The 27442-nt window shown below is 42.6% G+C and overlaps 1 protein-coding gene across 1 annotated transcript in view; it reads right to left on the reverse strand.

The window, feature by feature from the left end:
• Positions 1-27442, reverse strand: part of snd1 (staphylococcal nuclease and tudor domain containing 1) — a 169609-nt gene that overhangs the window by 50969 nt on the left and 91198 nt on the right. Inside the window, exon 17 of the mRNA XM_069164812.1 lies at positions 9897-10085. Within this exon, the coding sequence (XP_069020913.1) occupies positions 9897-10085 (189 nt within the window). The remainder of the gene's footprint in view (positions 1-9896; positions 10086-27442) is intronic.

Consider the following 27442-nt stretch of genomic DNA (forward strand, 5'->3'; position numbering starts at 1 on the left):
AGCACGGGGCCAAGGACATAGAGGCAAATGTATATAAACAAATGCACATGCTCATACTCATAATAACCAACAAGCACATGGATATACACACACAGAAAAACGCACACGTGGACACTACGGACCCACGAGCAGACGGCTCCCACAACGGCGCAGCACCATCACACAAAGTGCACGAAGAAAATGTCGCACAAAACGAAAAAGGCCCGCTTCCTGTTTATATGCTTCATCGAGTAGAACGTCTCATCCGAGAGTGTGCGTGTTCTCAAGACTGGCCTGATGTCCTTGTGGCTGGATGCATTTTTCAGATGACATTTTCAATGTCAGCGTGTAATCCTGCAACTCGTGTAAATGTATAATTCAGCGAGCAGAAGGTGAGACTGCTGTCATTGAGTGTGTCTCTTGCTCACAGAAACCCAAGTTTGCGCGCCTCCCTGCCCGAATGGCGACCGCCGGAGCGCCCGGCTGCACGGCCGGCCCACGTGTGCCAGGTCAGAGTGAAGCAGATAGAGAAGGAACGAGTGTTTGAACGTGATTTCGCAAGATTGCGAAGTGGAGCTGACAGACTGCTGAATTTGCAGCTTGGAATTTGGGAAAAGGAAGATGAAGAGACACACCCACACACAGAGAGAGAGAGAGAGAGAGAACTGGGAGTTGGGGTGTAAATAACACCCACATCACTGGGTCCACTGATCTCTTTCTCTGTCTTCCCGTCTCCCCGCCTCGGGGCACTGAGGGTCCAGCTTGCCGACTAAAGTGGGGGGTGGTGTCCCCGGAGAGTGTGTGCATCTGTACGCCTGTGTGTGCACCGTCTGTCTGCACAGGCTCAAAGTGTGTTTGAGTAAGCAGGAAAGAGACAGTGAGAGTATGGTGTGTGTGTGTGTGTGTGTGTGTGTGTGTGTGTGTGTGTGTGTGTGTGTGTGTGTGTGTGTGTGTGTGCGCGCGGCGCCTCCCTCCATCTGCAACCAAGTTTGTGTGTGTGTGTGTGTGTGTGTGTGCGGATGTGTACGCAGCACACTGAGAATCATATTATGTAATCTTTTAGCCATGTGAAAAAGCCTCTGTCAGCTCTTTGCTTTTGTGTGGTAGGTGGTTCATTTTGTGCATACTGTGCGCTGAAGAAAGGTGAAGGCAGGGGGAGAACTCGCACGCATGCATGCAGCATGGCATGGTAAACAAACAGAAAGGAAACGGTACGCGGCGGTGTACAAATACATACAAGTGGCATTGTGCACATACGGATGCAAAGGACGCAACGCAGACGCACCGACTGAAGCCCGGGAATTAGCGGTACATATAATAGAGGATACAGGCCTCTCCCATCTTTTCCAGAGATGTAAGGTCTCACATGGGTCACCTCTCCCATTGTGACCACCCTGCAGGCGATAATGTCCCCTTGCTGTGATCCCGCTGTCCTTTCACACTTGCCAACAAACCCTGCAACCTTCATCTTGGTTGTGTATTGACACACTGGCAATGGGGCCAAACGTTCTCTCACTGAAAGTGTCGGTGATTTCCAGTGTGGGACATGAGCCCTGAGCCACTTGATCTGAAAGGTGATAGGGCGATCGTAAAAGCTTTAGTGCCGTCTTGCTGTCGGTTTTTTTTTTTTGTCGTTGCTCGGTACGAGAAAAAGGGTTTGATTTGATTATAAATTTCATTGATTGGAATTAGATGGGGATTAAATACTGCAGCAGTATTATTTATGAATTTGCAAATAATTAGCAGATACTGATATCGATATTGATTAGTTAAACGTATTATGATGAGTGAAACTGGTGCATTCTAATAAGCCTGCCGTGGCATCACAGTGCTTTACGTTTATTCATGAGGTTTTAACTACTAGGATCAAATCAGATCTCGACGACAGACCACACTGTTATTTGCAAGTGAAGAGATCTGCTTCGGTGTGTCCATACATCACCAACCTATCTGTATGGGTTGCTGTGGTAACGACGTACGTGCAGCTACACTGGTGACGCAGCTTTCCAAAACAGAAGCTGCCGGCACGGAAGTGGCAGCAGACACGTTGTTTCGGCTTCTGTCCTTGGAGTGGTTATCTTTGTGCTCTAAAGCACGGAAATCTTCGCTTTCTGATAGCGCTCTGCTAGACTCTGCTCACTCTGGATATGACACCGTCTCCGCGTGTCACGTTGCAAGTGACGCAAAAAAAAAAAAAATCCGATTTGAGCCGGACTGAGATTTCAAACCACCTCCAAATGCAGTTTGGAACCAGATTGCATTTCATGTGTTTTTTTTTTGTTTTTTTTGCTGTTCAGACTTTTAACAAATCCATCCCGATACATTCTGGATATGACAAAATTCGGATTTGGGCTGGCAGTCTGAACATAGCCTTAGTTTCTGAGCATGCTGTTTGCTATTTGTGTTGTATTGTGCTCCATTGTTGTGTGTTGTATTGTACAGTACATTTGCAACTCGATTCTCTCGATGCAAATATTTACATAATCATTAGAAATATTGGCTGTCTCTGACTCAGAAAAAATACCTAAAACACAGGCAACATTGTTTTGAATGGAGCACACAAATCATTTGATTCTCAAACTAGGCACAAAAGGTGCTTTGACCACAGTGGGCTGAGGACTGCTGCACCGTGAGTCACCGGGCTGTTCTCACCTGTTCATTGCTACTCACAGCTACAACACTGTGTTCCAGCCAGAGACATAATGTTGAGAGAAGCAGAGGCCTTGGAGTTCAGTCGTTATTTGATTAGTAATTGCTGTTGTTCTGGACGGGTTAACACTGTGGAAGATGTACTTAAAACGTAAGCAATACTAGCATCAGTAGATTGCCCGTGGATGGGATAATGCTGTGACTTTTGGCACACGGTTATCTCCTAAAGGGGAGGGGAAAAAAAAAAAAAAAGACTCTCCTGACACTCCATCTTTGAGACCAAATGCTCCCTCTGACCCCATTCTGTTCTCCCATTGGTTTTCTGGTATTTGAAAGGGCCTGCCCACATTGCGGGACACTAATATGCATGCGTTTCAAACTATCAAGAAATAAAAAAAAAAAAACATAAGCAGAGAAACAAAACTTTGCAATACATTTGTAACTCGATTCTCTACAGGTACTTCATTCTATGAAAAAAAAAAAAAGGTACCCTGTCATTTACAGGTACACAACTTGTCAGAGTGACTGCTGGGTGGTGTGACATTAGTAACCTTGAATCAGCAGTTTTAAATAAAATACCTGCATTATGCATGGTGTGCACAATGCACGCAATATGCATTTCTGAAAGACTCCGACTTAAATTTCAGGCCCCGTCGCTGGAGACAGACAAAAAATTTAAAGGAAAAACAAACCTCAAAACAGACACTGGCCAAAGTCCAAATGTATTAAATTAAAATGAGCCGGCACTGGCACTGTATCGCCACACAAAGTGCCTTTCTTTTTTTATCCAAAGTTCACTCATTCAAAGTCTCACAGCAGATTCTTCTGAAATGGTTCCAAAAAGCAATTGAGGAAATGCAAACAAGCTGTGGATGGTCATGACCCTGAGAAGAGAACCAAAGCTGCAAAGATAGATTACACTATACTAAGAACAGCCTTTTCTATTACTTCATTATTACCTTCCAGCCAACAGGGGAAATGTGTTGCACACTAAAAGAAGCCAAGAGTTCAGGGAATGATAATAAAAAACGATTTCAGGCAAATGGGAATCCATATGTTAATAAATAAAGTCTTTAAGTATGATGTGTAATCAAAGAAAGCTTTCTGGCATTACATTAAACACTTTAAAAGGAAGTGAATTTCATTCAACAGTCGTCTGATATAAAAAAAAATGACATAGCAGGAAGTTGGACCAGACTTCTCTACGATGATTTGAATTGGGACAAAAGAAGAAGAAACCTCAATAGTGTTGAGAAAATCTTACAAAATCAGCACTTTGCTCCTTCAGAATAACTTCCTCCACAGTCCTTTCAAAAACAGCTGCGGGATTTCATTTTCATCCCGGCATGATGAGCACTTTCCTCCGCTGCCGTTCCCTCCCGTTGCCTCTTAAATGGACTGGACAGGTGTCGAGCCCGGTCATTAAGTGAGTATCACTTTCTGTGATTGGCCGTGTCACGGCCGTTGTTCCTGTCTCAACACCATACAGCCTCCATTTGTTAAATCACAAGGCAACAATGACAGCAGTAAGCAATACTTTTGAGAGATGGCAGAGAGAGATGACTGGAATGCTAATAAGGGAGTGCAATCATCCTGCCTGCCCCCCAAATGTCATTAAATCTCAATTTTTTTTTCCCACAGGGCCTAATGCAATTTTTGAGCGAATAGGAATAACAGTAATTATTTCAGGATGGCCTAAAATTTCTCTGCGGAGTGAGAACAGCTCGGAAACTAACACCAAAATGGCCGAAGTTAAGAGGAGATCATTTGCAGGAGGAGCAAAGGGATTTGGCAAAAAAAAAAAAAAAAAAAAAATTGAGAAGGAATTTGGTAGTCAGACTCAGTATGAGCTAAAATTTGGTTATTTGCCTTGAAGCCTACATAGATGAGCTACTTTAATATTAATCCCCAGTATTTTTCCATGATATTGCCTGGTGACTGCTACAGGTTATTTCACTGAGAGGCAAAGAAAATGCGAATGGAAAGAGAGAGAGAGAGAGAGAGAGAGAGAGAGAGGGAGAGAGAGAGAGAGAGAGAGAGAGAGAGAGAGAGAGAGAGAGAGAGAGAGAGAGAGAGAAAAGATTGCAACCCTGAAAGCATTTCAATGGCTTCAGGGCTTAAGAAACCACTGAGCATGGAATTAATAGAAAAAGGGACTGTCATCCATGGAAACCAAACAAGGCTGCTCATATGTACTTCTCTGTAGACCATTTACAGAAGACTAAGACTCAGCATGCTCCATACGTAACAGACAATGGTCCTTCATTATTTAAATCCTGTGTTTTGTTTAATTTCACAATGTACATCGCTCCAGGTAAAATATACAATACAATGTTGGACGTTCATAGAAATGACAGAATGCGAACCATAGACAATCGTCAGAGTAAGACCAGTCCCCTGGAGGTGAACTTCCTACAGCCTGAACTCAAAGAGTCTGAGACCAATTAGCTTTGCTAAAAGCCCAATTATCTTGATTCATCCTGTTTAGCCAGGTGTGTGATATGCTGACAGCAGAAAAGAAAGGGCTTCGATGGGGCTTCTGCATGGTCTTTTGAAAACACAATTATTTATTTTTAAGAAATCATAAATAGAACGTAAACAGGTTTGGGATTTACTTTAAGAGGTGGCAACAGAAATGAAGAGAGAGTATAATTGCACTCTTCCACTATAGTCAGAGATAATGACAATGTAATCATACAACGTATGTAAAGGTCTTTACATAGTGGAGATGTTTGTTTTTCGTGCAAGTAATTCTCAGATCCATATATTTTTTAAACAGATTGTTTTTATCTTTCCAGAAACAGGTGGATTTTTTTCTGAGCTTTCGCATCACGAGTAAACACATCATCCAATCACATTGTGCGGAAGTGGATCGTAATGATACTGTTGAATGTTTGTGCCTCTAGTCGCCTGATGTTATATGACAAAGACAACAATCTCAAAGACAACGCCTGGAGCAGCTTCACCCAACAACGAGGCTGTCGGGATAGTGAGAAGTTGATGTAGTTTAATTTTGAATGGAGTGGAGTTGGTAGTCACGGCAGGTTTGGCTGACGTATTAAAATCTGCTCTTCTTTTGTCGAGTGAGGAGAAGCAGGACGAGATCGTGATCAATAGATGATATTGAATCCATTATTTTTCTGAAGAATGAGCTGACACGAATCTATTCAAACCTTTTTGTGAACAGTTCACAAATTCACATGGCTGCTGGTATGAATAGTTTTGATGCATAATATTCACAGGAGAGTATTCCCCATTTTCATGTATATTTGTCATGGCTCGGTGTGTAAAGACGTTAAAGTCAGCCAATCACAACAAATTCACATGCAGCTTTGCAGAGTACAAAGATGGTTGATCTGGGCCGTGTGTTCATGCTTACTTGTAAACAGGACTGTTTGTAAAGTGACAGTCAAGTCGGCTGGAATTGCAACTCTGTGAACCACTTGGGGGGGGTGGGAGGGGGGGTAAATGCTGAAATAAGATTATGTACTTCAATCAGGTTCCACCAAGGACACGTCACAGAGCTCAATGTCAGAACGATGCTGCTTCCAGTGCTTTTGACGAGTGTTGTTGATGGACAGATGAAGTATAAGGAATGGCAGCACCAGGTCCTGGGTTTATGTTTCTGAAAAACAAACGAATGTTCTTCCCTCAAAAAGGACACAAGTGATGCAGGCTGCAGTCCAGGTCCACAAACTGTAAATCAGCTAGGGGTAACTGGGGCATAGCTGGGATTCGATGATTAGCTGAAGGACAGAAGAAAAGAGAACAAGCGAAGAGGGTGAGCGTAAGGAAGTGAGAACACTAAAGAGATTAGAGAAAAGACAGTGGTCTGTGAAGAGGGCTGAGCCGAACTGAAGGAAAGGGGCGGGCAGTGATGGAAAAAGAGAAGAGCCCCGTGACATGAAATATCTTTAACAGGGGTTGTCACATCCTCTTTTGCTCTTTCTTTTTCCACTCCCTCTCTTTCCCATCCTCCGTTCACCCACTCTTTGAGACCCATCGGAGTGTGTTAATTTCCTTCAAGGTTGGGTAATTACAGCAAAAAAGCCCTTGCTCAACAGAAAGCCCACTTTGGTTATTATTGAGGGCCTATTGTTGATTCACCTCTTTATAATTAGGCCACTCCAATTACTCGCATGTTTCCTCCCACTGCCAATTTATAGGTACTAGGTTGCCTTTTATCAAGTAGACGTATGCCTTAATTTAATATTTACTGTAAATACACAAGCGAAGAGCATTCGACTTTGCAGGAAGGTGAAAATCTCTGTTTTGCAACGCAGAAACATGAGCTAAAAGTGTCAATGATCCCACTTCTTAATTTCAGAGTTTATTATTTCATTGTTCCGTTTCTGAAATCTAACAGTCCCATGTGGCATTAAGTGAATATTGACGAACCAACTCCCCACACCTGTTCAGTCTTAGGAGAACTTGAACAAAAGCTACAGCCAACATCTCTACAGTCAAACTCCCTGCTTCCACTCTGAGCCAAACTGCTGCTATGCTGTCAAATTTATTTCTCTCCGCCTTGCAGCAGGGGAATACTGGAACATCATGAATAGCTGCAATGAGAGGTCTCATATTACAATGACAAAATGCATTGTTTTTTTTTTTTTTGCAAAGAGTCTAATTTGCAGAGGTGCCTGGTAAGCAAGAATTAGTTTTTCTGCCCCTAGGAGAATCCAAATATACACAAAAAGGCTTCACAAAACCAGGCAGGAGATTTAAGAGGAGGGCACGGGCACTGCCTTGGCAACGACCGACTCCGTTGTTAAAACAACATAAAATAAGCTTATACAGTGAACCAGGTCTGTCCTCTAGCTGAATCATGTAAATGTGAGCAGTGAAAGCATGACAATGAGAATTCTCACAGGGCAGCGCGCCTCAGAGAGATTTATGTAAACAATAGCATAGCCATAAATACATGTAATAGGAAACAGAATTAGGAGTGAGCCTTCAGCATGTGGGGAGAGTTGGGTTTGCTGTGAGGACTGTTCCAAATATTGTTCCAAGAGATGCTGATATGCAAGATTAAAATATGCTGAGCGTGAGAAAAGTCTCTCTTTCAAACCCTTTGGAAAGCTTCATTTAGAACACAATCACTTTGTCCCATTGGTCTCATTGGAGCGAAATCTCATATTCACTTAAGTCACCCGACCTAAGCAGTTTTGGTTCAGGATGCAGCAAGCCTCAATCCCCCCTTGTTGTCCACGATCCCTGCTGGACCACCAACGCAAAGTTTTACTTAATGAGTGAGTGTGTGTGTGGGTGTGCGTGTGTGTGCGTGTGTGAGTATGCGAGTCCACTTCATTACGACAACCTTGTTTTGTTGTACAGACGCCTGACACAGCAGTACCACTGACGTCTTCCATATCTACAGCCGTAGGGACAATAAAGAGAGGGCAATGAGAAGAGAGGAAGGAGAGGGAGGGCGATGGGAAGAGATGCAATCTTGCCCTACCTCGCCTCAACCTACACACACACTGACAAAGAGCAGCCACGACTTCAAAAGGGGAAGACGGAGAATGAAATTGCCAAGCTCTCAGCTTTTCTCGAGATGGTCTCTACGGGTTAATTAGAACACCAAGTCCCACCTCATCTGCCTTCAAGTTGCATAGTATGCATTCGCGCACACATACAACTCACTGCCCCTGTGCTGTGCTACGCTAACACAACACAACACAACACACACACACACACACACACACACACACACACACACACACACACACACACACACACAAACATCAGGCTGTGGTTGATCTGTCCACCGGTGCCTGTGGCAAACTAACATCAAACATAATCACCGTCTGTCTGGTCAATTCAGGCCTCATTCTGCCGTCTTTCCTCACGGCCCTGTCCGCACTCAGGTTAGCTCAAGTCAAAACCTTGTGGTGAAAGTCAATCTGTCTCGATGCTGCAAAGGGAGTTTGGAAACCGGTAGTGAAATTGTTATCAGAGGTGTCAGGAGCGCGCCTTCGTGCTGCGGCTAGATTTAACATGGCAGCATCTGTGTGCTCACATCGCCGGCGAGATGTTTTTCTTCTTTTTTTTTTTTTTTTCTATAGCAGACAAAGGTTCACCTGCGCACCACTCTCAAGATATTTAACTTTCAAGGATTTGAGGGGAAAAAAATAAGAAAGAAACTTGGGCGGAGAGTAATTGCAAAAGAAATTTACATAAAAAAAAAGAGGCGAGCCAAGAGCATGCAAGACACAAAGTAGGGAACACACTGACTATGAACATGATAGATTCTGGGGAGGGGAACAAGAACACAGCCCCTTCTCGGCTCCAGCGATACATCACATTTATATGGCGAGAAGAGGCATTTGTGTCTCCTCAAGGACCCAGGGAGGTAGAAGTGAGTGGAAGAGAGAGATTGGGGGGAGGGGGAGAGGGGGAGAGACAGAGGGGGAGAGAGAGAGAGAGAGAGAGAGAGAGAGAGAGAGAGCGAGAGAGAGAGAGAAGAAATAAGTTAAGGAGAAGGGAGAGAAAGAGGACAATGGTGACAGCTGGCCGGCCACTTGGTGCATCTGCCAGGGGTGACTCGTGGCGCCATAATGAAAATGCAGGGCGAGATCAGGATCACTGTGAGAGAGGCCTCCATCCATCAAAGGACTCCCATTGAGGAAAAGAAGCTTCAATGATAAGAAATATGTGGCGAATTGCAACCCTGAAAGGCGCATTTTCACAATACTGCAGCTGTAACTGGCTGTGTGTTATAAAATGTTAGTGACATTTATGTTGCCACCAGAATGACTTGATGTTATATCTCATCATTCATAAACTGTTATTGGAACAAAGAGCTTTTTATTTGCCTCGCTTCACTTCCGAAGGATCCTCATTTATGTAGAACTGCACTTTTACCTCTTATCGTGAATTTCTAGTTTGTCACCGAGGTTCAATCATTTAGCTTGTAAGGAATGGACACACTAAAACACAGTATGTCCGTAGGCAGCCAAAGGTCACCTTGGATCCGAGTGCTGCTGGTTGCTGTGACACAACTCTGTTTTTCAATTAAGTGCCTGAGAAACAGGAGCCTGAGCTTTAAGTACATCTAAACAACACCGCACTAAATGTTATGCTGGTTATCCAAGTCTTACTTGAATTAAATTTAGTGGTACCAACGTGAGGTACGTTCAAATAAATTCTTTCACCACTTGAAAGCTTCATGAGGACAGTTTTATGTCAGTTGGGAGTCGTAATTTTGACTGATTTATTAGGACGTGAGGTACTTTCTGCTCCCGAAGCATCTAAACGAGACCTACCTTCTCTTTCCTCTGTCGGCATGCGTCCTCTGCTGAGACCAGGGTTTTGTAGTAGGCGCTGCGCTCGGCTGTAAAGTGGACCTTGGACAGAGCGTTTTCTACCAGCGCCACAGACAGATTCACACCCTCGATGTGCAGCCAGCCAATGAAGTTCCCTGCTTTGTCCATGCTCTCAACTTCAACTTCCACCTGCAACACAAGAGTAGGAGGGGGAGGGGAGGAGGGGAGGGGAGAGAGAAAAAGAAGCTCAGTTAATGTTCTGTATCAAGTTTAGGTTTGCGATTCCTTTCCAGCAATAAAGTGGAGGGGGTCCTCTGAGGAGACGCACTGTTCCACTGTTCTTAAATAGACACATCAGTGGAGATCTGTGAACTTTCTTTTGATTTGACAACACACACACACACACACACAGATTCTGTTTCACCACACATTTCCCAATCAGAGGTCTGCGGTCAGCAGGACACATTTTTGTGAACACAAAATCCCGGCAGTGGCCCGAGCAGTATTCTCAGCTTTCTATTGGCACTGTAACTATAGAAACCACAGAGCCTGCATAAATTGTGTCACTATTAGTGACTTGAAATTAGTGTTGCGTTTGCACTTCAGCCTTGATTAAGACTTTAAATATCTTCATCCTGCTTCTTTTTTTTTTTTTCATAATGTAAATCATTTTCAATTAGTGACAGCCAAGTTGCCGTTCCCTAAAGTAAACAAATGAGGGCAGTGGAATAGCTAACCCTGCTGACAAAGTAGGAAAGACCTCCCAACACTGCCTATGAAGGACTAGAACGAAATTCTGCCTGTTCAGGCTAATTATCTATTCATTATGTTTTGTTTCATAAGTGATGGACGATCGGGGAAAGGAAAAAAAGAAAAGAAAAGAAAAATCAATCGATTTTGTTTTTTCCCCCCCACTGTAAAGTCAGCGAGAAAGTAAGAGGGCAGGTGTGGTGAGGAGATAGGGAGAAGTCAAGTGATTAAGGCTCGGACTGCTTCGCCCTGCAGTCACAAGGGAAATCTGAGGGGAATTAAGTTTGTAAACTGCTCTGCCTTGTTCTCAGCTAAAATAAAAAGCTTTATTAGTGAATGCATTATCTGCTCTATTAGTAAGCATAAAATTGACAGCGCGTGCATGTAGCAGCGACATGCATATATTTGCACTTTCTGGGTCTACGGAGGTATTTTTGTGTCCTTATTATGCAAGAAGAAAAAAAAAAAAAAAAAAACGCATTCCAAAATCGATTTTGTGAATAAAAGTGTATGAATTGAAAATAAAATCAGTAGTGTTGCAAACACATTTGCTCTTACAGTTTTTCTTATGAAACTAGACTTTAGTTGCAAATCAACTACACTACATCCAGTCGAGGCACCAGAAAAAAAAAAAAAAAAAAAAAAAAAAAACCTGCCACAACATTGGTATAACCTCCCAGGTCCCGACCGTGATACAGTCAAAGTTTACTCATACCTCGTCTGACTCAGTATAATCTGCTTTCTCTGCCTTTCTCTATTCCTCTCTGCTAACTCAGATACTCACCCCATTTCATCTCTCTTTGTATTTAAGTGCAGAAGCAGTTACATAACTAGGCTATAAGAGTGGCACTGGTCCTCTGAGCATCCAAATGCCAGATTCAGAAGTGGGCAAGTGCTGGAAAAAAGGCTAATATGGCTAGAACCAACTTAACGGCTACCAGCTACCGTTAACGCTGGCAAATGCAAAACAAAAATAAAACAATACTGACAACTAAGAACGACACTCAAAGCAAAAATTCCAGTTTAAAGGGAAAAATTGACACTCGGCTCGAAGCTGTCTATTGTGATTGGAGGGAGATGATGTCGAGCTTCACTTCAGGACAAGATGCTGCATGTTCCGCAAAGTGTTGATCACAGTAAAGTCTGCACAATAAAAGCTCCTACAAAGACAGTGGCACTAAGAACAGTATTTCTGCAGGGGTGAAATTGTACACTTTAATGTTTCGTTACAAGCGTGTTTAGATATTGTTGATAATTTAATCATTCTCTAAATCAACTGTTGGAGGAAAGCATGATTAAAATTTAAATATGGGAAACTACATGGCAGATCAAATCAGCTCAACCAGATATTGAGAACCATTGTAAACATGTGACAGTGGGAGGTAAAGATACGCTGTGTGGAGGAAACTGTTCAAATCAAATTAATGGCAACGCACACACCAAGGTCTTACACTCTTTCAAACGTAATAGAACAAATTAGTCTTTGTTCTTTCCCAGACCACTTATACAGGAAGCTTCATTTACCACATACTGCCAACCTTATGGAAAGAAAATTAGACTGCTACTGACGATGGCACTCTGACGTCAGCACGATGACTCCAGTCAGCGCCTGCAGGGGTGGCGTTACTGCGCACAGCATTAACAATAACAAATAGGTCTATTGAGGGAGGTCAGTGCAATACTAGAGTGCTTGCCGAATGAAAGAGACTTGATTGACAAGCAGCAGCAAATTCAACCGGCTACAATCACACACACCAACCTGTCAGGTACACACCGAAAGGACTTGTTGTGTGCCTCAGAGTCCTGCTGTGGCATCAGCCAAAAGATAAGTGGACAATTCAACATTTATCTTTAAAGGTACAGAGAGTGGTTCACAGATTGAAGTCAAAATATATCAGAATTATATGAACCAAGACCTTGCAAGTGTCATTAAATAAAAAGAAACCAGCATTTCACCTGGCAGTGGGAAAGACCAAAGAGGCTAATGAAGAGGTCAAATGTGAAATTACAAAGGACAAACAGAGCAGAGGCCCAATTTTCCACTGGTTTAATACTATCAGTATGGAGAGGCTTTAAATCCAGTGGAATCGTACATTGTATCTGGTAGCACAATATGTGGCAAGTGGACTGATCACAGATCAGTTATCCAATGAATAATCATTACCAATAACAACATTTGTATTATGCTTTTGAATTGCTTTTGACTTGTTATACTTTTTTTTTTATTTTTTATAACATTACCATGACATATTGTTCTGCTGTTAATGTAATCAGGTTACAGCCTTACTGACTATTAGATAAAATACATTATTTTAAGGCAAAGTTTTAAAATCTATCAACATAGCAAGTTCTCATATTTTTGACATTTTATAGAAAAAACACATTGAAATAATCAATATAAATCTATTATGAAACCGATCGTCATTTAATGATTATTGTAACCAACGAGGAATTCCTCCCGCATTACTCCATCATCGCTATGTTGCGTGAGGAAACAGTGCCACCCTAAAGCTCAGGACCTGAATCCTTAATTTCAGAGTTTTACAAATACATCACATAGAATAGAGTTCCTCCTCCATTCAAAGTAAATAGCCTCGGTGGTAATGTGGAGAGGACAGGGGAGGCGGAGTGGAAACTGCTTTGAGTAGAGCCCAGATGGTTCCCAGCGGAGGCCTCCTCCGAGCCAAGATGGCTCCCGCCGGAACACAAATGGGCTCTGGTAATCTCATAAATGCTGGGATTGTGTCGACACAGTGGACAGAAAAGAGAAAAAGCAAAATACGCGTACACACAAAGCTCTGCACATGTGCGTGCAAGCGCATACACATGTGCAGTCACTCACAAGTACAAAAGACAAAAGCCATTTAGTACCATTGAAGTGAGACCCGGCCCAAGGGCATGTTTTAAAACTGCAGCAGATTTAATTCACTTAGCTGTTTGAAAGTGAATAAAAAAAAAAAAAAAAAAATCTAGTAAGACTGCGGTAGGTGACGCGTCATGTCAGAGCCAAACCCTGCACTAAAATCAAATGGAGGAACACAGTGGGCTGGCAATTTCAAAATTGGCAAGCAATGGGATTTCCTTTTATCATCTCATCCAAACAAAACAAATTTTAAATACCTGGAGGGGGGAAATGCAAATGGCTAAATAAGCAAAAGTTAGAGAACTGAGAGTGCTGATTTTTTTCAAGCCATTTAAGAACCCATGAGGGTCCAAACTGGCACAGGAGTTAAAAGCTCGATTCAAGTATTGCTTTACGCATACATTATGTGCAATGCATCCTCTAATCAGGAGGAGAGAGCAGACTGTATGCAGTACATAATGCAAGGCACGTAGGAGATTAAACTGTCAGTCAGAGCTTTCAATCATCGGTGACAGCAGCTCAGCCACAACTTAAATTGGAGTTTTAGTGCTTGTTCCCATTACTGAGATCACAGTTATCGCCATAGAGATTTAAGTTAGCGAGAGTCAAATTACCAATTTTGGTCGTAAATTTTAAAGGCCAAGGTTTGGATGGTAGCAAGTCTAGCGTTTGTTTCCGAGCGTACCGCAGGCTGCTGGTGTGTGTGTGTGTGTGTGTGTGTGTGTGTGTGTGTGTGTGTGTGTGTGTGACGGAGCGAAAAGTGTGAGAAAGTTTGCGAGTACCTGCTTGTCAAAGAGGGGTCTGTAATGTGCAGATGCAAACGGCGAACACGGGGAAAACAAACTGGCAGGTGCAGACGTTTGGGAATGTCTTCATTCATTCTCATTAAGCAACTGAAGGCGCCCGCTTTTATGGCTAGTGCACTCTGCCACTTAGCTTGGCTCTCTCAAGCCTAAGTGTGCCGGTGTGTATTAAATAAAATCAAGTGAAAATATCAATAGTTCTTAAGCAGCCAATCATGTGTTGTGCCGGAGTAATTTAGCAATACCGGCAACGGCCATCTTTGTCCTACTATGTTCTCTTATGTCCTTTGTGACCCTGACTCAGGGAACACCAATAACAGGCAAATGGATAGAAACAATGGGAGAGGCAGAAAAAAAGAAAGTGACTTGAGTCACTCCCACTTATAGCCCTGTGCTCATCCAGCAGAATAAGCCATCTATTAAACTGAGCCTTGGTGAAGATTGAAGGAGTGATGTGGAGGCGTGTGCTGTGTCTATATGTCTGAGTGTGTAAGTTGTCCTTTGTGCGTGGGGTCAAAAAAGATGAAACCTCCTCTGAGGAATGAGTGATCCTAAACCCTAGATTGAGGTGCAAAGTAGGGAGAGAGGGGAGAAAAAGGGGGGGGGGAAGAGCAGTCGGATAATCTCTCTACCTTCATTCATATTCCTAACCTTCCCTTCCCTATTCACTTAAAAAAATCAATGGCTCTGAACACTTAATTCAGAGTCATGAATGTCGCATGAAAAGGGCAGTTTGTCCTTTAACTGGGCACGTGGATTTAAGTAGAGAAATCTGAGCATTGATAAGTCAGCTTCGCTGCTCTGGGCCCAGTCTTGCATGAGGACTCCATTTGCGGGTATGAACAGCCCAATCCGACAAAAGTCCATCATTTCTCAATAATGCCCTGCATTCTAGCTTATAACAATTTTTTTTTTTTTTTAACAGGACACTCAGAGATCCTTTCTATGATACATTTGTAACACCCCAAGCAAGACGTACAACCAACTCTGATCAGATTTCAACCAAGAATCAATATTTAGTGAAGGTGTTCTGTTCGGCGGAGATAATTAATCAGAGCTAAATTGCAGACTGAATCAAACTGTGCAGGATGACAGATGACCAGGGAGCAAAATAATGGACTGGTAGGTAATAAATACACTATTAGTGTTGACAGAGTTGCTTAAAGCCGTGAGAGCTATGTGAAAGGGAACCTGCTGGGCTCCAAACTGATCCAGCAGACGATATTAACATTTGTGTTTCAGATGTAGATTGTGAATCTGTTCTGATGGTTCTGTAATTGTTCACACGCTAGGGAGCAGGGGTAACAAATTTGTAGTGCTGTTGCTGCTTTCGCGAAGCACCCACAGTCATTTGCTAGAAAAACACCAATCGCATCAACAACTACACCCTCTAAAAATCATCCCACAGTCCATTATCAATAGTGCATGGCCATTACTAAGGTCCATAAACTGCTGTTAATGGAACAGAGTAGACACAGCATGCCGAGGCGACAGGGGCATGTGCTAGATCCCTCTGAAATAATGAAATGGTTCGTGTTTATTTAAAGGCATTTTTTCAGATAAAGCTATCCTGACGTTCTACTTTTCTAAAAGGGAAGACTTCTCTATTTTAACCACTGTACTTGTTCAGTACTTGAATCACCGCCTCACGCCAGGGTTCCCTTCCTATAAAACAGCTAAACGTGCTAGCATGTTACTGTGGTCCAATCGAGAAGGGAAACGGCCAGTCAGTCCTGGGAAAAATCTATAAATATAGATCACCTTTAAAAAAAAACCAAAAAAAACCACAAAAAAAAACAACAGCAGCAAGAGACAGACAAAGAATAAATGAATGAATTAAACAAACCGCTATTGATCCCTTAATGGCATGGATCAGGCATGGATGTAAATAGTGTGTTAATGGGGCCTGTAATTATAAAAAAAAAAAAAAAAAAAAAAAAAAAGAGCAGCTGCAGCCAGTCTTAAAGAGAGGCGAGCAGGAAAAACTGATGGGCTGTGTAGGCCCCACTACAAAAAAAGGTAACAAGGGCCAGAGACTCTAAAAGAGTTCACCCCATCAAACTCTGGCTGAATATGGACTATGTTTATATTGATATCTGCTAATAGGAATGGCCTATATGTTTTTTTTTTTCCCCCAAACGCACTTGACATTTTTATACAGCATGCTGGAATTGTATTTTTTGTTTAGAAATGGGATTTCCTTTTATCCCTGTATCCACACAAAACATTTAACAACTAAAACATCAACTCAACCAAAAGCGAAAAGGACCGGGCGAGGTGAAGCTTCCCCAGCGGCTATCCTCTGCCAGTAGGATGCCTGTGGGTTCGGATTATTGAAACTAGGTTGGTTCATTAACTATCGGGCCACAGGGTCAGGAAAAGCAGCTATTTGTCACATCTTTTTGTTGATTGAGCTAAGCTAGGCAGGGGGCCTGTTTGTGTGCCTGTGTGTAACATGTGGGAGAAAAACTATTCCAAGTGTTTATCAGCACACGTACAGTGAAAGCATATAGGCAGCGAAGGCTATTCAAAATAAAGGGAGTAAAAACTGAAAAGGGCCGTTCTGAATTGTACCAGAACAACAAACAGGAGGAGATGCTAAAAGAAGAACGAAGCCCTCCGTGTACAGTGTGGTGTACGGTGAGGAAGGGCCTCATCTTGGCAGCGTATTGCTGTCCAGAGTGCTCACTTCAGAGCGCAAGTGTGTCTCAATCTGGCTGTCTAAACAACTTGGTGGCGGAAGGGCTGTTCGGGGACCCACACCTCTACTTCCTCACATGCCCGGCATCTACAGATATTTCAGCTGCTGCAATGAGGACAACAAATCTTATAAGTGACACTTGAGCAAACTAACAAGTGTTCCCCTCCAGTGTGGTGGATTTGAGTGCTTTACTCCGGTCTGTCCACCTTTTTTTCCTGAAGCAGTCAATCTCTTTCAAATTTGAGGTTGAAGTGGGGGGTAAACACGGGTTGCCAGATCCTGAAGCCTTAAAAATACGTTCTACGGCTTCAGCAACAGATGCTAGACTTACGCTACTGGTCTGTTGTAGAAGAGTCAAAGGAAAAACACATCAAGATCCTGTAGGAAGAAAGCTTGACATTTCTTTTTCAGAGTTCAAGAGTTGTGGTTGGTGTTGCCGGCACGTCGGCGCAATAACATACAACATGGACAGGAATGTGTTTGTGTGCGCCTGCCTGTGTGTGTGTGTGTGTGTGTGTGTGTGTGTGTGTGTGTGTGTGTGTGTGTGTGTGTGTGTGTGTGTGTGTGTGTAGACTCTCCCAGGGTGATCAATGGGACTCAGGGGGTCCCATGCATCACTGTCAGTGGCAGGCTGCTGTCTGTCGGTGGCAGGGTTGGGAAAAGTCACACAGCTTCTCAAATGGCCAGGGCCATTAACGGTCAGGCGAGCAAGCATGATCCCCACCATTAAACCTGCCTGATGCACATTAATGAGTTTTTCTTTCATCAATAGATAATTGATGTTTGCCCTGCAACGCTATTTTGACAAAGCAGGTGAATGCAGGGGTGTTGGTGGAGAGGGTTACAGGAGAAACAAAAAAAAGTGGGCAAATTGCTTTAAGTTAATGAAGGTGGGAGGCATTTGTCATTGTTACCTGCTAGTCTTCTTGAATGTTGTATTCTGTCCTGGCATCACCTGACTTTCAAGCAGAGATCAAACACTGACATGAAAACATGGCTGTTCTTCCCAGTAGGCCCTCTTAATGAAATTTCAGATGTTGACACCGGGTCCATTAAGCCATCTCCAACAAACACAGAAGACAAGTAATTACTGTCACTGCCATTGTTTGCTATGGGGATTCTTTTGTTGGTTTCCAGAAATATCTCGAGCCACTCGACTTTTATTACAAAGTAAGCTGAAGAACAGCTGTAGAAGGACTTTTAATTTCAGCATTATTTCTAATCATTTCACGAACAATGTACAAATTGGCCTTTCCACCTCTATTAGATTCCAATTTTAATGCATACAATACAGATGACTCTCCGTGGTCTGTATTCAGTTTCAGACTTAGCAGGATTTGTTCTTTAACGTGCACTGAGTGGTCTCTACAGTTGGTAGGAGCCATCATCTATTTTACTTCAGAAAAGGGAGAATAAGAAATTATTCAGGGCAGAATTTTGTCCAGTCTCCAGTCTAAACCACTAGCGGCAATGAGGAAAGGTATTAGAGTTAAACATGAAGAGAACAGTTTTTCAGAGGACGACTCTGCCAGACTTATAAAGGATTCACAGAAAATGAGTCAGAGCAAAGACGGAGACAGAGAGAAAGCAGAGGTCAACAGTGAGCCAATCAGGTCAGAATCTGGTGCAGTCCTCTGTGTACAACCTCCAGTAGACTACCAAACTAAAGCAATAAATTATGAAGAGCTCTCCTGCTGGGGGGTTTCAACTGACTGCACTAGGCACTTTAAGGGACTATTGTCAAATCAAATTTGTCCTTTTGCTAATGAGATTAAATCTGAAACAACTGAATGACTTTGCATACTTTTTATTTTCCTGGTAGCTGTTTGTTGAGAGTAATGAACGGTCTTTCAACGTGCAGCAGATCTAATAAACCGTGATACACAAAGGATGCTTGCATTGTTGTCGCACTGATCGGGCCCCATTGTAACCCATTCAAAAAGGAACACATGAACGAGGTCACGCTGAATCGTGTTAAAGGAAATGGAAGCAGCGGGCCTCCGGGATGCTCACTGACCTTTCTGATCTTACATTTTTTGTCATTTCCTCCCTCAAAGCCACTACATGTGTAACAATTAGACACCATAGGACCCATAGTCCGATGGTGTTTGACAAGTCCCAACACAGTGGAAGGGTCAGCGACACTGAGTAATACAAGACCTCTGGTGATGTAATGATGACCGACAAGATTCAACACCAGTCCGTCTCTCTGTTTCTGGCCTAATGGTCGATAGTGTTGTCGTCATGGTTGATCCTTCAACTAACACCTTGCTCCCATTTGAGTTCATTAACTGGATCCCACTAGTCCTGTGATCTCTCATTAAATAAATGCTATTCTTCATGTCTCTATAGTTGAAGAGGTTTAACGATAGACGAGTTGCATAGTACATAACTGTTTTAGAGAAGGTTCAAAGGTAAAAAAGGAAAAACCGAAGGTCAGAAAACCTAATCATGCTCAACCTGTGGTAGAATTAGCTTATAGATCCTTTGTTTTCCAGATGAAAGAAAAGCACAGCCCTCACACCGCCCAAGACATAACTGATTCAGAGCAAAGCTCTGCATTGGGCCTTAACAATGTGGTTATTAAAATCAACAACAGCAATAATTACAATCCATCTAATTTTTAAGAGAGGGGCGACATGGCATGCCGGTCGATGAATATTGAGCTACATTTAGAATATTACTAATATCATATAATTCCCTTTAACTGGGTAGAGAGTGTAGATTGGAAAACTAGGGGAAATTGAACCAGGCTGTGAATTATTGAATGGTTGTTAAAAGCGCATGTAACATAGCTTTGTGAAATGTATTGCTGTGGGACAATTTTCTTTGTTGTCAACAGAAGCGCACAACTTGGCTGCCGCAGATCTAAACGGACAGAAAAAGGGCGGAAAACAGCAGCCCTGGAAACGTTAAAGTGGACATTGTAATTTGATGTTTAAGCATTTTTCATTTAGCTCCCAGAGGGACATTGTGTTCTGGGTGGAGACGCCCGGCTTCCGGAGGCCCTACGGTGCTGGAAACCCATGAGAGGTAAGAGTCCAAATCTTCAAATCGTCGCCCAAAGCAGTGAAAGCTCGGTGGGAGCAGTCAAGCCGCATTGAGCACATGCAGGGGTGGTCAAAATGATTGCAGAGGGCATTAAGCCACATTACCTCTCAGAATGACAGCACTGCTTTCCAGCAGAGCCATTTACACATATACCTTGGAGTACATAACCAATACAATGTGGCCATTATTTCGCAATCATTGAACAATGCAGCAACAAAGACACGAGGGAAGCTGAAATAACAAGGACACGTTTTTACTACCAATTTTGAGCTCTGCTTAAATGGAGGAGCACATATTCCCTGTAGCAACAAGACAACATGTTAATACAGTGATTATTTTGTTCAGTTGGCTGCACAGTGCAGTACACAGAACGGTGGGCTAGTCTGTGGGTAACCATCTCAAGGATAAATATAACTTAACGTGTTTGGCATTTGCTTGACTGAGGATTCTTAACATCTCCTGGCATGCATAGTTTCTTCATGATGGAAGAAATAAATTGGATATAAAAAAAAAAAAAAAAAAAAAAAAGGTTTTCCTGAATTATGTATGTGAAGTTTTCAAACTGAATTATACAAAGAACTGGTGTCTCATTTGGCTTTGTAAACAAGTCACATTGGAACAGAACTATTTTCTTTTGGCGTTACTGCTATACAAAAGTGGATGTTTCCTTTTGAATGTGGTTACCAAGAGGTACAGGCACCCATTTCTTTGGGGGAAGAAAAAAAAAAAAAGAAGCACAGAAACAGCTTCTATACTGTCTTGATTGACAAGCATGATGCAATTTACAAGGCAGGTGACTCATTAGCAACACTCAAACAAGCATGTTTACTATTCCCATCCAAATGCAGCTTATGCCTGTATGGGTGGTGATGTAAAAATAGAAGACACATATTTACCTTACTGCCTTATGAAACCTCTCTTCAGTGATAGCTTCCACACGAGAAGCCGTTTCTTCACTCCACTTGCTACAGCTTTATGAATCGATTTAAGATTTCATAATGGAATTTTAAATATTCATAATGCTGTGGCTGCAATGACCCAACTGCGATTATGTGCCATAGATAACCCTATGTAGGGAAAACAGTGGTCTTACATGATTGCTTACTGGACTTTTGAGTGCACTGCCAGTTGCAGCTGATGAGAGCATTAAAGCAGAGTCGGACAAAACCCAGATGGAGACTCGTAAAAGAGAGAAGAATGAAGAGAGCCGACTGATTGACAACATCAGAAACTGGATTACTCTAAATCAATTTAGATTTCTTTCTCTTCCATTCCAAAGAAAATGTCCCCAAGAGAGGGTGCAACACTCCAAATTAGACACAGCCATCGACAGAAAAGAATTGTGATATGGCTTGGTTCATTATTTACGTCTGGCTTGCAGTACCAACTTGAAATTCCACTTACTCCAAGAGAGATTTAATTTACAAGTATCTGAACAAAAGCGTTCAATCTATAGAGAAATAATTTCAAGTGTGCAAAAAATAATCGGCGAAAACAAAATGAGACGGCGTTATATCGCAGATGAGGAGGAAAAAAACTTCCATAGCTCTGTGACAAACATTCCTACGCCCACCGGTACGGTGGCAACGTTATTAGGGCTCAATGACCTCGGGGGGGAGGCCAGGGAAAGCGAAAAGGGCCACGGGACAATCATGGGCGGGCCACGGGACAATCATGGGCGGGCCACGGGACAATCATGGGGGAGGGGGGTGGGCATCATCATTTGTCTCTACCTCCTTTTCTATCCTCTTTCACCAGTTGATACGGCAAATGGCATAGCTAGCCTGTCACTCAAAAAGCCATTTCTGTCTTTCCGGTCCCTGCCTGTGCTGACAGAGTGCGAGAATGAGGGCGAGAAAAACGGGGAAGGAAAGAGCCGACAGAGGCATTTTTCAACATGGCTTTTTGTCAATTCCTGTGTGCTTGTCAAAACGAGACGCAGTGCCCAGTTGCAAGTCTGGTTGGAGAGTTGTTAGGCAGAGGTTGAAGTTCGAGGGTGAGAAAAGTGGTGGAGAAGCTTTACCGAAGACGTAGTCCATGTTGCTATGGACTAGTAGTACAGTAGAGTCGACATTACAAGATGAAGGCTGCCAAGAGTTCGATTGACGGAAGACTGTAGTCATTCTAGTTACACGTTTTATTTCTAATGGGATAATGGAAGAAAATAAAAAAAATAAAAAAAAAATCCAGTTTTAAGTGGAAAATTATGTCCGAGACAGTTGTGCGTGCGGCATGTTTAAGAGACAGGACGAGAACATTAAATTAATCTTTTGTGCCAACAGGTAGTCAGAGATGATATAATAGGAAATGATTTGACCCCAATTCGTAGCATACAAGATAAAAACCTCCTGAGGCAAATCATTGTATAATCTTTCTTCAGTTTTGGCAATCCAATTCAACCTGGCCGCACTTTCAATCGCACAAATGGCATGTGATGATCAACAAATGAGATGCAGGATTGAGGTGGCCGGTGTTTGATTGTGCGGGTGTGGGTGAGAGATAGGAAAGGGGGGGGGACTGATTGGATCAAGTCGTGCCTACTTAGGAGCCGTTCAGTTAGTCTGTTGCTGGACTGCAAATGATGATTCATTGGTAAATATGATTTGTCCTCGATCTTCTTTGTTCAGCTGCACATTTTGACCAGTGTGACAACTACCTGCCCGCGGAAATGTATCTAATCAGTGTCTGTCAAATAAATGAAATTACAGCCACAGCCACACTGTTCTTGGGTTAGTAGACCAACCTTTAGGTACGCGATAGCACAGGACGGAGCACTATTACAATGGCTAACCTTCCATTGTAATAGTGCTGCATTGGTGGGTGTTATCATCTCTTGGTAGTCATTTTCCTCATCTTAGACAAGTGTGTTTAGCAGTGAATATTTGCACAGTATTACATTGCTTATTAGGCAACTAACCTTTACCGTTAAGAACTGACTTGATCTAATTGAGAACAGCACACCCACCTACCTATACAGGAAACCTGAACTGCACCCAAGGCATATCAGCCAAACCGGCCCCGGCCCTAAACATACCTCTTTCTCCTTAAGGCCTAAAATCAAATTAATGACGGAATTATTTTCAGATTGAAAGCCAGGCCATAATCACAAGGAGTGATTTTGCAAATGGCACCATAATGACTTGTGCAAAAAAAAAAAAATGGAATGACTTTGGATTTTATGAAAGAAGTTTAATCAGAATCTATGGAGCCAGAGGCTTTTCGGAGCCAGGCCCCAGTGGCCCTCACTGGTATTAAGGCATTTACACATTAGCTTTACTTTTCATATCTGGAAGCTGCTTCTATTTTTACATACAGTCTATGCTGCCAGTATACGCACAAATTATTTACTTTTCCTTGTTTGTTTGTTTTCTTCTGTCATTTAGGGGAAAAGAAAGAAAACAAAAAGAGTTGCACAAATAAGACATGGTCTCTAAACTCCTCCATAATGGAGAGACAAGGGAGAGAAATGGGGCTAACATTTGTGGGATTAGATTGAGTGCAGAGAGACAGAGAGAACTGAAAGCAAAAATGCAGAGGATGGGAAGAGGAAGACTGAAAAATCCTCACAAATGACAAAAGAGTGTCGAAGGTGCAAAGTTGTTATTTTCTTCCCCCAGTCTTCCTCCTCTTTCTGCCTCACAAGACAGAAACACGGATGCTGCTAATCAGCGCTACCTGAGAGAGGACATGCTCTGACTCGAGAAACAGCACAGAGAGAGATGGAAGATGCAGGAGAAGTAATCAAAGAAGCGAAATAATTACTTTTCATTTAGCTGTTAGTTAATCAAACAGAACGGCTGAAGTGGTATAACCTAAAATTGAATCAAGGTATCGGTTTGGACGGTGACAATATCATTTTTCCCCTTGGTTGATTTGATTTAAATGACTTCCAATACATTCTTTTCACAACTGTTTTTTTTCTTAGCATTGAGGAGGGCGATGAGTCAGTCATGAATCAGTCAACGCTGTCAGAGTTGCGTTGCTTTTTTTCTTCTTTTTTTTTTCTGCATCTCTAAGGCTACGGCTTATGTCACAGCGGCAACACGTTCTTAACCATTTCTTTCACTCGTGGACAGCCCCTGCAGGATTGTGAAGCATGTGCACAAGAGACGGTGGCTCATCCGCAGCTCAATAAAAAATAGTACAAACACAATAAGCAGGAAGGTTGAGTCATTCATGAGGCATTAAACACGTCCTTAAGATAAGTGATGTCACTAGATGATACAGATTAGGGGTTCGTCACAGTTGTAGGCATGTATCATCTTGTGGTTTTTTTAAATTCAGGTAAAAAAAAAAAGAAGTATTTCCAAGGCTACGGTCACTATGGTTACACGTGATCTTTTCTATCACAACATCAGCTGGGTACTGTGTTTTTTATCTGATCATACTAAGTGTCCATTTGAGACACACAGGCTAATGAGCAGAATAATTACATCACAGTGCAATGACAGAGCCTGATTTGGAACACTGTCAAGCAATTGTGAGCACACGCATGTGACTTCACACAAATATGTGTACAAAATAAGCACGCTTATTAATATATGAAATAAAATCTCTAACACATACACAGAGTCCAAACAGCACGCGATTGTTGACACTTGATACATTTGGCTTAGAAAGCACGATTTCCCGCAGAAGTGCTTTTAACACCACCAGGTGTGCGATATGACAATTGTGCTTCCAAATAGGATGGATAGCACTTGAATCAAAACAGACAGCAGTACACACACACACACACGCTTCAAATTCAATTTCAACTGTGTGGCCACAGGCAACAGAAGACACCTACCGGCCTGCTGTATCGCGGAGTTACAAGCTACAACAGTCTGGTGGCCAGCTCAACACTCACGCTGCCCAGACTTACCGCTTGAATACCCACCTTTTAAGAAGTAAAACCCAATGCCCATAGGCTGTTGTCTCATGGTATTTCCACTGAATGAATAAGTGAAGAGCTGAACTGTTTCCTCAAAAGGAAAATTCAAACCACTGGTGTCTCAGTGGCTTCATCAATTTCCAGTCATTTATTGCTGTGTGCAGCTCAGCAACAAACAAACGGATGACAGAAAAGTGATGGGCAACAACCACAACAACAAAACAAATGGCAGCGGCTCGGAGAAGAGTGTCTAGACTGTTAAGTCAGCAAAGCCACATCCAGAGAAAAGTGTGCGATATCAAAATGCATATGCAAGCACTCGAATTCTTGCAAGCTCTGTGGTTAACGATAGAAGTTACAACACATCTGAGTTAACACTTTGCAGTCAATAGAGAGTGGAGCAAAACATCAAATACCTGTCTCTTCTAGAATTATGACATGACTACATGTGGCCGGGAACAGACTGAAAGTATTGCGGTAAAGCAGCCGAAACTGTCTTTCATAGTAATTCAGTAGCTGTTACCTGTGAAATTTTTAGTTAAAAGCTTCATAAATTCTGAGACTTTTGTTCAGATTACAGAAGGCTCCCATAAATCATGACCACTACAAAGAGGTGGTACAAGACTAGAAATTTACTTGCTGCATACTAAGAGGACTTTCTTTATCCACACGCCACGGCAGCAATTACAATCAATGCCATTTGACGTTGGTCAAAATCAACGCACGATCATCTAAATTCAATTCCTTTGTTTGGCTGTTATTATACAGTCACTTGGAAAAAAAAAAAAAAAGAAGAAAAAGGGGATGGGGGGGGGCAAAAAGGTCTCAAGTCAAAATTATAACATTTAGCAGGATATCAAACAATGTGAATCAGGAAAATGAAAGTGAAATCAATGTCTGCCTTGGGAAATTACCACTGTTCAGCCATGTGTTGAGCCAGTCCTGTGTGTGCGCGTGGGGACAGGGGGACGGGGGACGGGGTTATTACGGAGAAACAAATAACTGGGCCACACACACCAATAAACACAACTAAGGTGCAAGTGACCTAGACTGATGCTATCAGTCAGAGAATTGACAGAATGGAGAGAAAGAGCACAAGTAGGAGGAGTAGTAGGAACGGGGCTGTGTGCAGCACGGATCTATAAAATACCCCCCGGCAAAATAACGAGAAAAACAAGGAACAAGAGCATGGGATGATGTCGATAGATGCAATGCACTTTGCAGCTAATTGTAAAGATGACGGCTGTATACGTGTCGTGTAAATGCAGCGGTGTGTCTCCGTGCGGATGTTTAAAAAGCCCTCATGTAAAATTTAAATTTAAACCTTACACTGCATTAGAAAAACATGCATCCAAGGTTGAACATATGTGGCTTTGTGTGCTGTTGTTTGCTCCAGATACTGGGCTGAGAGCGGACACCATTTGACATTGGGGAAGATGTATGACAGTTATGAACAGATTTACTCTCTCACGCATAGAAAAAAAAAAAAGACAAAAAGAAAGTGGCATTCATGCGTAGGCACTTAGAATCCTTCCACCTCGTAAACTGAAATGTAAGACATAAACGCATTTGTCTGTTAAAAACAAAACAAACACACAACACACATAAGCAGGTCAGCACAGTGCTGGGAACATGGGGTTTTAAAACTGCAGTTGATTGACTTTTTTTTTTTTTTTGCGTTCGGCTCAGCAAAAGCAAGCAAAAAGTGCTAGCTCCCTAACAAATCACGCCTGTTCCATGCTGTGCAGATGTGCCAGTAACCATTATACAGTCGTCATCAGATTCAAAAGTATGTAAACCTCACCACAAATGCATCGACACGCAGGCATGTCACGTCAGCCGGACGCCCACTGTCTACCAGTCACTAATTTCCTCTCCTACCCGTGCACAGGGCAGGCCAGCCATACCCGTTTTAATCCCCCAAAGCTATGTAGAAGTGCTAACATGCGAAAAGGGATTAAAGGCAAAATAAGGCTGTGTGTGCATGTGTCTGAAATATGCCTGCATTGGCAAGATTTCATACAACGGCTGGATGGGGAGCAACAAAAAAAAAAAAAACCACACTTTCATGTCGGAGCATTTGGTTGGGTTTGTTCATTCATTCCATTCCCGGTGTTTCCGGGCGATGTGTTTTTCATTTTAGATCACTTCCACTACTTATATTCAATTTATGAGAATTAATAACAATGACAATAACAATTTCTTTTTTAACAAGTAAATGGAGGAGAGCCCCGTCTCTCATCACCGACGCCAATATTTCCTCGAATGTGTTGACCCGCGCAGACACATGTTGCCATGCGTACCGGTACTTTGGAGAACTCAATCGACATCCTACCCCTCGGCTCTCCTTAGTGACTGTAAGCGGACTGTGTGGGAGGACCTGCTCTGATAGAATGGACTGTTGTGTTATTGACTTCAATTTAGAAAGTGCTGCCTGGTGCTTTTTTTTTTCTCCCCCCCTTTGCTTTCATAGCTGGGACTGTGTTGGCCCCCAGCCGCAGCCTA

The sequence above is a fragment of the Embiotoca jacksoni genome, unplaced genomic scaffold (assembly GCF_022577435.1).
Source record: "Embiotoca jacksoni isolate LCO1_2020_lvr unplaced genomic scaffold, fEmbJac1.0.p SCAF_32, whole genome shotgun sequence".
In the NCBI taxonomy this organism is placed as follows: Eukaryota; Metazoa; Chordata; class Actinopteri; family Embiotocidae; genus Embiotoca; species Embiotoca jacksoni.